Source organism: Juglans microcarpa x Juglans regia, chromosome 2D, assembly GCF_004785595.1.
Source record: "Juglans microcarpa x Juglans regia isolate MS1-56 chromosome 2D, Jm3101_v1.0, whole genome shotgun sequence".
NCBI lineage: Eukaryota > Viridiplantae > Streptophyta > Magnoliopsida > Fagales > Juglandaceae > Juglans > Juglans microcarpa x Juglans regia.
The window spans coordinates 6,708,030-6,723,905 of record NC_054596.1 but is presented as its reverse complement, the minus strand read 5'-3'; the positions used below and the strand labels follow the sequence as shown (position 1 = coordinate 6,723,905).

At 35.4% G+C, this 15,876-nt stretch overlaps 2 protein-coding genes across 2 annotated transcripts; both read right to left on the bottom strand.

Moving 5' to 3' along the window:
* Positions 1-358: 358 nt before the first annotated feature.
* On the bottom strand, positions 359-8,083 carry LOC121248191 (kanadaptin). The gene is given in 13 exon segments (XM_041146579.1): positions 359-622; positions 713-1,537; positions 2,207-2,448; positions 2,768-2,898; positions 3,168-3,281; positions 3,575-3,670; positions 3,889-4,035; positions 4,965-5,013; positions 5,930-5,985; positions 6,311-6,390; positions 7,405-7,490; positions 7,602-7,677; positions 7,680-8,083. Coding segments are annotated over 13 exon segments (2,169 nt in total). The 5' UTR covers positions 7,897-8,083; the 3' UTR covers positions 359-572.
* A 1,627-nt stretch (positions 8,084-9,710) lies between these two features.
* On the bottom strand, positions 9,711-10,511 carry LOC121248194 (biogenesis of lysosome-related organelles complex 1 subunit 2). Its single transcript, XM_041146581.1, has 2 exons — positions 10,313-10,511; positions 9,711-10,109 (listed from the first exon to the last, which is right to left on the bottom strand). Exons 1-2 carry the CDS (start codon positions 10,391-10,393, stop codon positions 9,840-9,842), a joined length of 351 nt encoding a protein of 116 aa, XP_041002515.1. The 5' UTR covers positions 10,394-10,511; the 3' UTR covers positions 9,711-9,839.
* Positions 10,512-15,876: the final 5,365 nt, after the last annotated feature.

Below are 15,876 nucleotides of genomic sequence, written 5' to 3'. Positions count from 1 at the left end.
CTTCAGGACTGTGCCATATACGTGTATATATTTCCTTTTATTGCAAGTAATTGGGAGTCCGATACCTCACTATATCATGTAACATAAAGGGAAGCAAAACTTTTTATAGAGTATATGGATCGGCTTATCTCCTTTTGGAGGTTGAGATCAAGACACTTCGCTATGTTGTATCAAATTGGATCAATAATTTCGAGGAAGGGTCGAGATCAATTTATCAGACCCACATCCTTTTTATTTATATTGCTTTTTCCTTTCGGAATATTTGTAGGCCCGGTACCCCTCATTTTATATCTTTTGACATTTTCCTAATGCAATATTTCCTTGGGAAAACAGTGCAATTCTCTGACTCAGTTACATATTGCACGATGTTGTTTCTCTATTACCACATCTTCCCATAACGTCTCCTACAAACCTCATCCGAGTCATATCCCTCCAACTTAAACTTGATTACGAAAGTCCAAGCAAGAGTGAGTCTATTTCCACCACGAATGCCTTCAAAAGCACATAATTTCATGCCAATTTACATAATTACCAGCCACGTACTTCAGAGTAAGCACGCAACACTTGGAAACTCAGTAACCATAGCGTTCGTTTAAGGATGTCCGCCCATCACCTGTTTGTCCTGCATAAAGCATAGAGATGATATAATAATTAGACCAGCTACAAATAAAAGTATGGAATACTTGGCACGGCTCTAGAGCAGACTGCTTACCTTCCGGGGGTACCCAAGATTCATAATCTTTAGTACCATTGAGAAATGAGGGCTTCTCAGGACCTAGCACCCTCTTAGGCTTTTTGTTATCCTGACTCGACTGGTTATCCCCTGAACTATCTTGGCCTTCATATTTCTCCTCATCATCTGGTGCACGATACCCCTTTTGATGCTTTAGCAGCAATGCCACAGCATCCTCTGCCATCACAGCTCCTGAAGAGGAAGATGTCCACGATTGAGGAGCATTGCTGTCGCCACCTTCAGGTTTATCAACTTGCTTCCGCTTCCTTACAATCAAACCTGGTGCAGCACTTTCAATCCCAGACACCCCCTTTGTGTGTGTTTCCTCCTCAGCACCCAATATTTTCATCCTATCTTTGTAGTCAACAAAATGATCAGGCTCATGAAGATCCAGGGGTGCTACTTGTTGGGCCACTTCTATCTTTCTATCCTCTATAGCCCCAAGCCATTGGGGCTTCACAACAGTATATACAGCTGTTTTGCCTTCAGTTGCATCGCTGACAATCTTGGCAGCTTCTGGCTTCTTGCTCGACTCCACAGTTGCATCTGTAGTTCCCTCTTTCAGCACAGAGCCATTCACTCCTTTCTCTGGTTGACTCTTTTCTTTTGGAACCGTAGGAAGTTGCTTCTTAATTGCAGCTGCGGGAGTTTCTGATTTGTTGGGCTTCTGCTCTTTTGCTTTCAAATCCCTTTTATTTGCAGCTTCTCCAGTTGGATCAGCAATCTTCAACAAGTAACATATCCTATCCAGTTCTGACTGGAGAGCTGATAAGTCCTTCTCAAGTTGCACGGTTTTATCAAGCACTGACAATAAGAAGATCTCAGAAACAAAATAACAAGATCATATGCTCTCAAGCATTCAATATATATATATATATATATATATATATATTTATATATTTTTTTTTTATAGGTAAAAGCAATTTTATTGATACTAAAATAGGCATAGCCTTAGTACACAAGAAGTATACAAGAGAATTCACCTAATTACTGAAAGTAAATGCCAAATACCCTTTTTTTATAAGTAGATGCCAACGATGAAACACCAAAAAACATTTGCATCACATTTCAGTAATAATAAGATTAATCTATTACTTGGACATGATAGAGGTCAAATACACGTGCATCTCCAAGTACTTTGAAATCTAGGCTTATAGTTGAACAGAACTCATGACACAAAAATTTGTAAATGGCCCACCAATTTTCATAGGTAACACGTGAACATACATACATCAAGCATCATTAATTTCCATATTTGTTAAACAGCTCCGCATCGATGCTACCACATTAATAATGCCTTCCCAGCATGTTAATCCCTTGACTGTTCCCTTATCACATACAAATGCATGTGGAGAATGATATATACACCGTCAGATATGCAAGCACACTATGACAACGCAAAACAATAGGATTCTTCTTCCCAACAGTAATGCATTCAAAATCAATTGACAAATCCAGAATCTGATATCTTACCTAGCTGAGATGAAAGCCCTGACATGTAAGCATCAAGTGCATCTCCAACCTCAGTTTCAACTGTAGTTTGTGATGCCATTCTGTTCTTTTCAATTGAAAGCAACTTTTTATTCTCTTCCATTTCCTGTATTATGGCATCTCGCTTATCAAGAAGAGTATCAGCAGTTTCAACAGATTGGTTCTCACCAACTTTTTGACTAGAAGCCTTCTTCTTTGTCCGATCATAAAATTCATCCTCATCACTGAGCAAATGACATCATTTTTTCTTGATCAGTAAACAAATTTTCTTGATAGAAATAGATATTGCCCAAGTGCACGAAACATATAATTCCATGCATTAACAACAAATCCAATATGCATGACCATCATAACCATCATCATTGTTATTGATACTTCAAGAATAAAACTATATTATATCCTCTGGAAGTTCAAATATTTTGTTTAGGAAAAGAAACTGAAACTTACTTATCAAAAAAAAAAAAAAAGAAACTGAAACATAATAACACTAAATTAATCTTGAAGTCTCCGTTTAAAACAGAGCATTTGCCATAGATAAAATACCTTGAATATTCTTCATCATCTTCTGCGGCTCCTATCTTCTTACCACGAGATATCTTTCCAGTACGTGCACCTATACTTTCTTGGATACTATCATTCAGTGTCTCCTCCAAGTTTTCTAGTTCTTCCATAATCTACACAAAATTGTAAGTACAATGTCAAGATATGTGTCCACACATGAACCAATATCTCTTTCCAAAAAGAAAAGAAACTAATCCTCTACTCAACAAGCATAAGTTTTGAAGGTCAGAGTCATGCTGTTTCAAGGTGTGCCTAGGGTGCGTTAAAAAATTGATCTCTTGGATGCATACAGCCTATCACTAAGTTTACAACCACCACCTATAAAAAGAAATATAAATTTAAGTTTACAACCACCATGATTGTATTAAATATAGAGTTTTACCTGTGTAATCCTTTGCTCATTCCGAGCAATTTGAGTCTGTTGCCCTTGTGTCAAACCACCTTGAGCAATGTCTTTAACACGGATGGCATCTATTTCCTTTTTCATATGAGCAATCTGCAGCCAGTAAAGTGAATGTGTACAGAAGGCATAAGCACCAATATGAGTGTGAAAACTTAATGACATAGAACACAAATTGGGAGTAGACAATTCTATTAGACTTGATTTATAAATCACTAACTGCTCCAACACCCTAAATGAACACCCATCAAATAGTTTCCTTACTGGTTCTTGAAAAGGAGGTCATATGTACTTACAGAAAAAGGAGTCTAAGCTAAAACACAAAAATATCATTATTTGATTAGACATGGCCTATTTAGAAAACATGTTATCAGAATCATGGCACTTGCCTTTTCCGTTCTTTTCAATATTTTACCACGGGTTTTTTCCTGCTTCTCTGTAAGCTGTCCTTTGTATGTCTGCCAAGTTACTTCATCACCAGTATCCTGAATATACACCAAAATGTATCAGTGAATGTGGAAAACATTCAGAGTAAATTTTCATCAAAAGAAACTGAATCCTGCATTTCAAAAAAATAAAAAAAGCTATAATATTTCAAGAAAAGAAAGATTCTATCCAAGTCACATCTGATCAAAGAAGTGACTATCAATAAATATATAAATCTGATCTGAGACGTGACCAATGACCATAAAGCCCCACAAACCTCAGTTTCTTCGATTGCATCCTCTCCCATACCCCATGAGATACCATCAGCAAGAGATGCTTCCCGTCTTGCTCGTTGAAGGGAAGCTTCCCGGTCTAGCACCTCTTCTCGAATTTTTGCATCTCTTATAACTTTCAAGTCCCTCTCCTATAAAAGGGAAAAAATCAACCAAAAAAAAGGACTAAAGCAATGGGAATGAAAATGCAAACAAAAGAGGGAGAAGATTATCTAAAAATTTATAAACAAAAAAGTGTAAATAGCCATGAAGATGCTATGCAAAATGAACATTAGACAAAAAGTATATCAAAATATTTCTTGTGGAACACAATTGTAACATCATCAAACGGAATAAAAATGATCGTGAAGGTTCTTGATGACTCATTTGTTGAAAGTGTTTGCAATTATCTGCAATCCTTGAATTCCTCTTTCATAAATGCTGACTTCAGTCTATTTTTATTTTTTCACTTTTCTAAGGTTTGAGAATTTCATACCGTTAGAGCACACTTGTTTGTAAAGGACTAAATGTCCATGACTTTCTACTTTCAGTTGTAAACTCTAGTTAGGTACTTCTCATGTATACTCCTTGTGCACTTGGGCTTTGCCTATTATTGTGAATAAAACTTCTTGATTACCGATAAAAAAAAAAAAGAGGGGAAAAACTTGAAAAACAGATGCTTACCACAATACAATATCTCCCAAATGGATCTTCATCTAGATTATGAATTATGAGAAGTTAATGATAGAAACAGGAGAAATCCACAATTTATTTTTTTTTTATCGGTAAATAAGATTTTATTGATCATAAGGATAGGCAAGAACGCAAGAACCCAAGTACACAGGACAGAAATCTACAACTATTCATCAAGAAGAGGAAGACTCTTGTCAAACGTGAATATGCACCTGCCTACATATAAGAAAACACATGGTGCTATTGATGATAGTTTGTGCTTCTGTTAGTAGGGACACTAACATACTCTCTTGTATGTGAACGCAAGGGATACATCATATCCAAGCACAAAAATAGCAGATCATATCAGAAATTGAATGATATTAAAATGTTGGCATTGAAATCTTACTGGCAGCATCAACTCAGCCGGTCCTTGGAAAATGTACAAGCGAGATGAACTATACAATTAGAAAAAACGGAATGATCAGAACCATATACCAATAAAAATATTTAAAAAATTTAAGAATGATAAACATAAATACCTTACGCCTCTCTATCTAAACCTAACAATACCTTATACCAATGTAAAAGCCATTAATAACTATCAAAGAAGTGGGTTCGAATCCCACTGGGTGCAAACAATCTCTAGGGGCCATCGGAGTAGGAAATTTTCCCCTTGAATTATCCGAGGTGCACTTGCAAGAAACTCCTTGCCGAGGGCCTGTACACCCCTGGGATTAGTTGGGACACTGTTCCCGGACACTCAGTACTAATAAAAAAAATAACTACTAAAAGAAGAAAGAAGCAAAGAAGAAGAACAGCACAATAGACTGTCAACAATACAATAAATAATGTAATTATAAAAAAATAATTAGTACCATGCAATCCAAGTTCCATGGATTTTGAAATTTCATCTAACACATGGATTACCCATGCAAAATGCCAAAAACTATGGAGCCACCAAGCTGAATCATTTCTTAAAATATTATGAGTTAGCTATCACGATATTATTATTTAAGATATCGAATCTAGGAGAATCTATTACCCATGCAGATCCTTTTTTGATCAGTAAAGAAAATCTCATTGATCATAAGAATAGGCAAGAGGCCAAGTATACGGGACATATACAAGAGCATCGTCTATGCAGTGCTAGCTTAGACCCATGCAGATTTTACTAGCACAGACCAGATGGAAGAGAATCACAAGAAAATGTCATAAAACAAGAATAGACTCAAGTATTTATAATTTTTCTTTACAAGGAAATTTATTCAAAGTGCAAAGGGGCGGAACCCATTACAAAGGAAGTATACAATAGGAGACACCCAACCAAAATTTATATAATGAAGTTAAAACAATCGGGGAAAAAACACTCACTGGCCAAACCGAATGACATCACCAACATGCAAGTCCACATAAACATTTTTCTTAACCTGATTAAAGGGGAGAAGGAACACTGGTTAGATAATGATATCACCAATTGACAATTATCATATGTCACAACAAAAAATGCTTTTCATGAAAAAGCCATCAGGAAAAGAGGTGAATTCATATATGTGTGCGCACTTGTGTCACAAATTAACATATTCTTAGAGATATCTTATAGGTTTCATTGAAAATTTGAGAATATTATCAAATAACAAAACCATAAACAAATAAATTGAAAGTTTAACCTCATACATTACCATAGTTTTTAATATTTTTAGTTATAATAAATAAAATAATGCAATTGAAGGGAAAAAGGCTTCGAGTTAATACCTGACTCTTGTTAATGAAAGTACCATGAGTACTGCCAAGATCATAAAGATAGGCATCACCACTTCTTTTAAACTGAAGAACTGACAAAGAGAACATATAGGTTACCACTATGAAACTATGAGAACACCATTAAAGGTTAAAGTTTGTACAAACAACTCCATTGAGCACGAACTTGTTCATATCAATAACATAAGGAAGCAATTTGTAATCTCTTTGGGCTTCCACATGTATGCATAGCTTTATGATATTAAATTTCCCACCAAAAAAAGGGACAAAGATTTGGCAGTAAGAGTCCTTAAAAGATCTTATCACACACGTCCATAAGTTCTAGGATATCAGCAGATATTAGGAATCATGTGCCAGGGGCTACCGCATAAGCTGGGAAGCTAGCCTAAACTCAAGTTTCATTCTTGAACAGGAGTAAAAGCTAGTTCATAGAAATAGTGCAAATCACAAATCCTATAATCACTGATCAAGAAAAAGCAAAGCACAAATCCTAACTGAATCATAAAGCACTGCCCAATTTGGTATAAGAGGCCTGGTTACAAGCATTTGGGAAAATCGTTTAAACAGAACCAAATGATATTAACATCCACACGCTTACTTATATTACCAATAAGGATTTACGTACCCACACACACAAAAGCTTGAGCTATCATAGGAATTGCTCATATGATGAGTTTTAAAAGTTCAGATCATATGAAATTGAATCTTGGAAAAGCAAAGGAAGCCAAGTTAAAGAGAAACGGGTGGAGAAGATGACAACAAGGATCATTCAGCTACATCCAAACAAAACCCCCTTCTTAGCCACCGCCAATATTTTTTATTTATAACATCTACAAAACTCCAGAAAATCTCTACCACCATCCAAGTAGACTCAATGTGAAGTCCAAAATCTAATTCTCATGATATGGAAGCATTTTCCAGCCACATTAGCAACATGCTGAAGTAGTATATCCCAATTCAGCATTTACTTCAAGAAAGCACACCCAAAGCCATTTTTTTTTCAATGTTTAATTTAGCCATAGAGAAAAACAAATTAAAAAAAAAAAAAAAAAAAAAAAAAAAAAAAAAGAAGCAAAAAAATGTAGTACCGGCATGAAACCGAGAAATGGTAGGGTGCTCGAGTAAAAAATCGCAGAGATCCACACGTCCAAACATGTAAGCCCCCTTTTCATGCCTAAATGAAATCCACAACATTAGCACCGAACAAATACATAATGAATAAAAACTTAATCAAGTGCACGCCCTGTATTTTCTAATTGGAGTTAGATATAGATTCAATGCTTACACATGGAATTGATCGATGATAGAGCCATCCTTGAGAATCTCAAGGTAGAACTGGTGGCATGGAGCTCCGCTCCACGGGGAATTGTGTAAGGAGCGGGCGCAGCTTTAGCGCTCTGATGCAATGGAGATGGCTCCGACGTTGTTTTGGCACTGTCATGCTCAGTCTCGGGTAAATTCTCTATAGGTTCTTCTGCGGTATCGAATTTGTTTGTATCGGGTTCTGGCTGGGGTTGGGATTGTGTAACAATATTATCGATTTGGGGTTTGGGAGGAGGTGGACCCATGGTGGTCGTCATCGGTTCGCTTGAAGAAGAAGAAGAGGTTTGGGTTTCGTCCAGGGTTTTAGGTGGTGGAGGGGATCCACGGCCATGGTCATTGTAGCAGAGCAGAGAGAGAGGAGGGGGGGCAACGGCGACGACGAAGACCACTGAATAACGACTGTAAACTCCGCAGAAGGGCTGATCGTTGGATCGAATATTTTTTCGGCCTTTTATAATAATGGGCCGGGCCTATAACTTTCTTTTTCCTGTCAGCTTGTTAAGCCTCTCATTCGTCCCTCCTGACCAACCAAGGCCGCCGAAGACAAATCCGTCCGTGTCTCTCGCTCTCTGAGTTGAATAAAGTGAATAACAAGAACGTGCGAATTAATCTTTTTCGTATTCTCCACTTGCCCAGGGATTGAACTACATCTTACAACTAGATTGTCAAATCGTATTAACCGATCGTAATCGTATCGTGTCAAAATATATATATTATATTATATAGGTCAATTCTAATCCGACCCGTTAAGTTTATCGTATCAAAATCTCAAATCCTAACACGATCCATTAACATAACGGGTCGTGTCATGTCAATTCGTTTTGACCCGTTTATGTAAATGGATTGAAATAAACTCAAAAGTAATCCATTTTATCTAGTTAAATTTAGCAAAATTTTATATAAATATTAAAATCATAATATCTATAAAAAATATAAAACTAACTACAAGTCCAAAATTAGAATCCATATAATAAAAATATCGAAATTAAAATCCCAACAATTTTATTTTTTAGATATAAGGGTATAATTTTAATTTTAATTTTTTTAACGGGTCATAACGGGTTGACCCGTTATCAACCCGTTAAGCTATCGTGTCTTAACGGGTCAACCCGTTTTGACCCGAATCCGTTAAGGGTAAACCCTAACTAGCTTTTATTGTGTCGTGTTCGTATTGAGTTAACGGATCGTGTCACATATTGCCACCTCTACAACTGATTCATCACTTGAAAGGTTCAGGCAGCTTCTCTTGGTTCACGAGTCTCCGTTTTATATCCTTTTTTTTCTCCTTTTTTTTTTCCAGGGTGCAGTTATGCGTGAATTGTGCATATTTGTGGTGATTCGACACTGGTTTGGTTTAAAATATCCACGAGGATGGATAAATCGCGCAGTGTTGGTGAACCTGGTTGCTGCTTTTGACACTGTAGGTTTGTGAAAGAAGAAGGAAAGAAATTGTTGGAGGAGATGAAAAACATCACGTGAGCAATGGGTCACTCGCCCGATTCTTACACATGGAATCTTCTGCTAGGTTTAAAAGTATAATCCAATACATTTTTACCCATCTCGAAGCTTTGAATGTTTCGAATCCACTAAAATGATGGTGTCTAAATTCAAATCTCATTATGTGCAAACAATCTCAGGCCTTCAGACTGTAAACATTTTCTTTTAGTACCCGAAGTGCACCTGGGAAAAATTCTTTGCCGAGGACATGTGCACTCCAGAGTTAATTGGGATACTGTTCCTTGACCCCTGATGCTAAAAAAAAAAAAAAAAAAAAAAAATCCGGTTCACAAAGAAACGGGTGGTCTTTTCGTTAACAGAAAAGAAGTTCGGCTAACTACATTGTGTTTCACATGGGTGATAAGCTGAATCATGAATCTGTTGAATGTGTGCACGTCAAGTAACAAATTTATGGTCAAGTTTCTGTAGAACACAACTGTATGAATTTGGTGCTCTTTCCGTGTATAGAACAGATACAAATATATCAGGATCTCCTATGAGTTTGGTGTTTTCTTGGTTTCATAAGACAATTTATCATCTTGAGCTGCGCAGTTTGGTGTTCGACAAAAGCAAAGAACTATAATCTACTGTTCCAATAACCAAACAGGGTCACATTTACAACAAACACAATTCAATGAACCAACTAAACCGTTATCAAAGATTTCAAATAAGAAATACGAAGCAGACAGACACGTTGATTAGTTTACGAGGTGGGAGGGTTTTGGTAAAGGGATTGCACTTTGGATTCTAACAAAGACGCGTACTTATCGAGCATCGAGATGACAGCTTCAAAATCTGTCACTTGCCTCTCTATTTCACTGATCTGATGGACGTACTCGTCAAAGCTGCTGCTCTTGTTCTTCAACTGCTCCACGAATACTCTCAGCCCAGAGGCCACGTCCCCGAAGCCGTTGTACTCTTCTGCCACTCTCAGATTCATCTTCTCCAACAATTCCAGGTGATTATTCGTACCCTATCCAACAAAATCAAAAGCGGATTTTTCATAATTTCTGTTGGCAATATTCCAGAATTAAGTAATTTGGTAATTTGAACCCTAGAAAATGCGGAATGAAAGGGGATTGAAGATCAAGAAAAGAATAACAAAAGGACAGTGCAAATTGGGGGTTAGAAGGAGAGAGGCAGGGAGAGAGAGAGAGAGAGAGAGAGAGAGAGTACTTGGAGCTCGGATTTGATCATGGTGGAGACGCTGGTGAACAGGTCGTTGAGCGAGTCGGCGAGCTCGTCCTTCCCAGCCATGAAGTTCGCTTTGGCGGTTTGCCCAAGGCAGAACAACGCGGTACCACTCGTATAGTTTTATTAGAGCATTGGCAATGGCAAAGTCGAAAGTTTGGTAGAGTCTCAATTTTTACTTATACTATCAACTTTTTGCTAGCTGAATTCACGATGTATTAATTATTTTAAAGTTAAAATAATAATATAATATTATATATTTTCATAATATTTGACAAAAAAAAATTATACAATAATTCTTGAAATTAACAATGCATCTTATTTATCAACATTCATAATCAATAGAATAAATAAAAAATTTTATCAGTGCATGTCATTGTGTATTAAGCAACACACGGCACCAAGACAGTCTACAAAATACCAACACAATCCATATAAATATCAACACAGTCGATAAAATACAAACACAATCCACAAAAATACCAACATACTCCATACAATACCAACAAAAATACCAACACAATCCACAAGATATAGATGTTATATCTATCTACCTCAAACTGACATGTAAAACCACTTGTAAAACAAGCAGGGCATAGCATAGCAGGACATGGCAGGTCAAACCAAGTAATAGTGTGCCACAATGCATGTTTCAGCTATTTGTTTGTTTGAAAATCTATGTTGAATTCGTTAGAGAGGTGGAGTAGGACTTTCTCATACTCCTTTGGTAGTCCTGTGCATTCAGCATCATGCACTAGTCTTTTTAAGTTATCAATGATTACTTCTGATTTTATTTCTTTTGCAATTTATCTTCAGTAAGTTAATTATCAGATTTTATGAGTTTGAAAAATACTGCACTTTATGTCGCATACACAAAATATTTTATAGCATAACTTCGTATGTTTCTTCTAAAGCAGGTCTTCTAAAAATGGAAGCCAATTCCCACGTGATCTTGGCAACACAGAAAAAGAACCAAGTCAAGAAATGGACCAGCTTTGTCTCAAACCGAGCAATCATACGAGCAGAATAAGGGCCGTAAGCTATGAAGCCCAGCTCAGTTCAGACCCATGGCCTTTTTATGATGTGTAGGGTTTCAGCGTATAGCAGGCGCCGAAATGATTGTCTTTTTATGGAAAAAGTTATGAATGTTCGAATTATTCTCTTCTGTTGTGCGTTAAAACTAATGTTTTTAATATCGTATCGGACGTCGGTCAAGTTATTAGAATAAAATATTTTGATATTGATATTGTTTTGAAATAACATTTTAGGATAATTAATATATAAATAAATTATATATATAAATATATATAAAAATTATATTCCAAAATAATAGTTTATATATAAATAAATTATATATAAATACATATATATATATAAATTATAAATAGTCTAGTCTGAATTAGAGGTTAAAAAATAAGCTTGTAATTTAAAAAAATAAAAAAAAAATACACAGGCCGAAATATCGGCCGGTACAGGCCAAAATTCAGGTCGGTACAACTGGTATTTTGGCCGATATGGAATAGGTATAGTACCTGTACCGGCTGGACGGCCGAAACGAAAAATTTCGACCGTACCGGCCGGTACTGTACGAAATTTAAAACACTATTAGAACATGAGGAAGCTTGTGGGTTGGAGAGAGAGAAAAGAACAAGGAAAAGATAGAGGTGGAGGTTGATGAAAATAATAAAATAGTATGATTGATGGTGAACAGTGACTCGCCAACAATAGAGAGCAACCAAGAATTACTGTAACTCATATGTTGAGCTTTGGACTATTGGCTAGTCCAATGTAAATATTTTTTCTCACATATAGTCAAATTATAGAGTTGTATTGGCATTTGACTACACCATTGCCAATACTCTTAGCATCCAGTGATGGGAATGACATCATTCATCTAGTTTTGTGATTTGTCTTCCAAAAACAAAAAAAGGACAAATAAAATTCTTGATATAAGCATGATTTTATTTTTTATTTTTAATCACACTTTCTATGGAAGAAAAACAATTCTCTCAATCACATGTTGGTGTGTGATGTAAAGGATGATAAGTATAATTTTTATTTTATTTAAGCATCCTACTAGGGCCACCGAGTGTGACCCCGATGATTCCTACCGAGAAGTGCAGAATACACTTTTTTATTTTACATTTTTTTCAAGCATTTTTTTAATTCCTTTAAACATTTAAAAAATAAAAATTTACAAACTCACTTAAAAACACTTCCTTAAAAATTAAGTAAAAATATGTAATAAAATAAAATATGAATCGGTAACTTTTATCATGCTGCATCCACGGCATTTTCCTCTATTTAATTATCGTTCCCTCTATATACTCCCTAAAGAATAAAACTATTTTGCATCCCCTCTTTGACCGCTCCATTTAACTTTTAGTCAATTTTTTTTTTAACTTAATGATTTTAAGTGTATTGGTGTATTTTTTTATTTTTTTAAAAATATTTAAATGTATTAAAAAAAAATTACTGTGCGGTACGTCCAGCAATAAGAGTGGGGTGGCATAGTAGCCCCACAATGTTTATCATGGACATTTGATTGTTACAACCTTTGATGATTGCGCAAATACCCTCCTATGAGTAATGTTAGATAGTTTTGTAAGTCTTGCATATTCATTTTTAAAAAAACTACATTTATTATTAAAAAAAGTATTTGTTATGAGAGTTTTAGAATTATCCATTTGTTTAAAAAAAAATGTATAAAATTTATACAATTTAAAACTAGAAAGATCATTTTTCTTCCTCAATAAGGCCAACGTTTACATCTTCTGGTCTTTTCGATTTCGTAAACTTGTAAAATTGAAAATGGGTCGCACTTGAAGCTGGTTGGGTGGGAAGTGAATTTTTACACCAGCCAATCGAAGGCTGCCACATAGGTGTCTCTATAGATTTCTATTTACACTCTCACACAGATGATAAAAACAGTTTATTTGGATCCTCCCCCACCCACGTGACCTACTCCCCTCATTCTCCAATCATCTATCCGTCTCTCTCTCTCTCTACAATACGATATAGTTTCCAAATATTTGTAAGGCTCTCATGCCTGGTAAAACTTTCTGAAAGGTAAAACTTTTTACTCGTTTAGTCCCTCGTTTTTTTTTTTTTTTTTTTAACAAAATCGACAAATCATTCTATGGTTCATGAATTTAATCAATTGAAAGGTGCAACCTATAGGCATTTTATTTATAATCTTTTTTATTTTACATATTTCACCATTATATTTTTAAAATTTAAGAATCATATTTATTAATATATCTAACATTCTTTTTATGTATCAATTATTTTTTATGATGATAAATGTGTTGTGGCCCTTATGCACGTATGGTCTATAAGACAAACTAAGTGGTCTCGTGACCTTTCCTATCATTCTCTATCAGTTAACATATGTCTTGTAATATTTGTATTTTTTCTCTATACTTGGTCTAACGTCTCTATCAATATCTTGGTCTTTTTTACTTTTATTTTCTTTCATCTTTTTTTCAATTTGTGTGGTGTACCACATACAACAACAACATATAAATAGATTGGAATTTCGGGTGATTTTCTTACGAGTTTTTCGTTGAAATCTTTAAATTCTATTATAGAGTTTTATATTGAGCTATATATACTACACTTAATTTGATTATCTATTAAGTTATCCTTGCCCTATAAATCATATTAGGTTGAGTGAATGATGAGTATATCAAGAGATCATGTTGAGATTCCATATAGTTGTAATTCTAGTGTCGATGAAGTTGAGATGATTGAAGAGGATGGTGACGTTAAACAAGACAAGAATATGTCCCAGGAAGACCATACGATGTCATTTTTATATGTGGAGCTGTATGTGGGGTTAGAGTTTAACGATCTAGAGGACACACATAATTGCTCAAATAGGCACACATTCCATGCATAATGGATGATTATGATCTGCAATAGCATAAAACGCAATACAAGAATCATTTACATTATCATTAACTTTAAAAAATTTCAAGCTAACTAATAACACAATAAATAAAATTCAAGACACAATCAATGCATTTTGTACTTATTCTTCATTAATTGGAATTTCGCATATTCTATTATTGCATGTTCATATACTATCATTTCATTTATTCGTTGTGCTAATTTTAATGCTCACTTACAACAATCCAGATTGCAAGGTCAACCCATTCAAAAATTTCACACTAGTTTTGAGCCTTATAATATAGACAATTCAAAAACCACCGACTAAAAATTTTGGAGTTGGGCGACGTCCATAGTTTGGAGGGAATGCCACAATAGCATAATGGTCTTCGTCCCGACATGATTTCATCTTCTGCCATTGTAAAATGTAAACTAGACATGGTGTCTCCGCCACTATTTTCCATATTTATGAAAATGAATATAAAAACAAGCAACCAACAAACATCAACAAGTTGATCTATCATTATCTACAAGTTGATCCATCAAAACAAGCAGCAAACAAACACAAGGTACACAAATTTTACAAATCAAATAGTTTGAGGATTTAAGAGATCACCTCTACTTATTATAGGTTGTATGTTTTATCAAATAACATTTAGAAGAATTTTATCAAATAATCTAGTCGAGACAATGTTATTTATTGGTATAATTGAACGGTTTAGAATGTTTCAGTTGTCATTCTCCTTAAAAATTAAAAATTAAAAATTAAAAATCAATCTGATTCAAAAACATATTCGGAATATATATAGATCCCCACAAAAAAAATGCATAAATCAAACTCTAGAATCGCATGAAATGTAAAAATAAACTCATAAATCAAACCCTAAAATCCAACAAAAGATGGCATGTGAAATGCATAAATCGAAAACTTACCTACTCAAGGAGAAGACTGCGAGAGAGGGAGAGGTGGTGAATTGGCATTGTGAGAGAGAGGGGGTGGTGAAATAGGCGTTGCGAGAGAGGGAGGGGTGGGGAAAGGAGCTGCACGAGAGGGAGGGTGGGGAAAAGGCACTGTGCGATAGGGAGGGGTGGGAAAATTGGCTGCATGAGATGAGTTGATCTCGTCGGAATCGTGTTGGATGACAAACGAAAGAGGGACGGGAATGAGAGAGAGCTCAGAAAGGGGGCTGCGGATGGAAGAGGATAACTCTTCATAAAAGAGGCAGCAAATGGAAGGGGAGATGAAGGATTCTGAAGGGTCGGGTGTAGGTGTTTGGAGGTTGCACCTCCTACGTGGCTAGTAGTTATTGGTCGGTGTGAAAACAAGTTTTATACTCGACTGGCTTGGAGTTTTTCCAATTGAAAATTGTATTTTTTCTTTTATATTTTTTTATCATTATATTCTCAACATTATTTGATATGATGCTAAATGATGGAAAAATAAGTGAAATATAGCAATAATTTTTATTTATTTATTTTTGAAGCAATCTTCTTATTTAACATTATATCATGAAATTACATTACTGCATGAAATTAATCAATGGGTTTCGCGGTAGCTTTTGTTCATGGTAATCGGTAAGTTATTTATGGGCCGGAGCTCTTTATTTGGGCTGAAATGAATACAGAATATTTAACTCGAACCTGATTACTTGTGAAGG

Coding starts and splice junctions, on each gene's coding strand:
- LOC121248194 (XM_041146581.1), bottom strand. CDS start 10,393: ATGGCTGGGAAGGACGAGCTCGCCGACTCGCTCAACGACCTGTTCACC. Junction 10,110..10,312: donor TGATCAAATCCGAGCTCCAA/GTACTCTCTCTC, acceptor TTTGTTGGATAG/GGTACGAATAATCACCTGGA.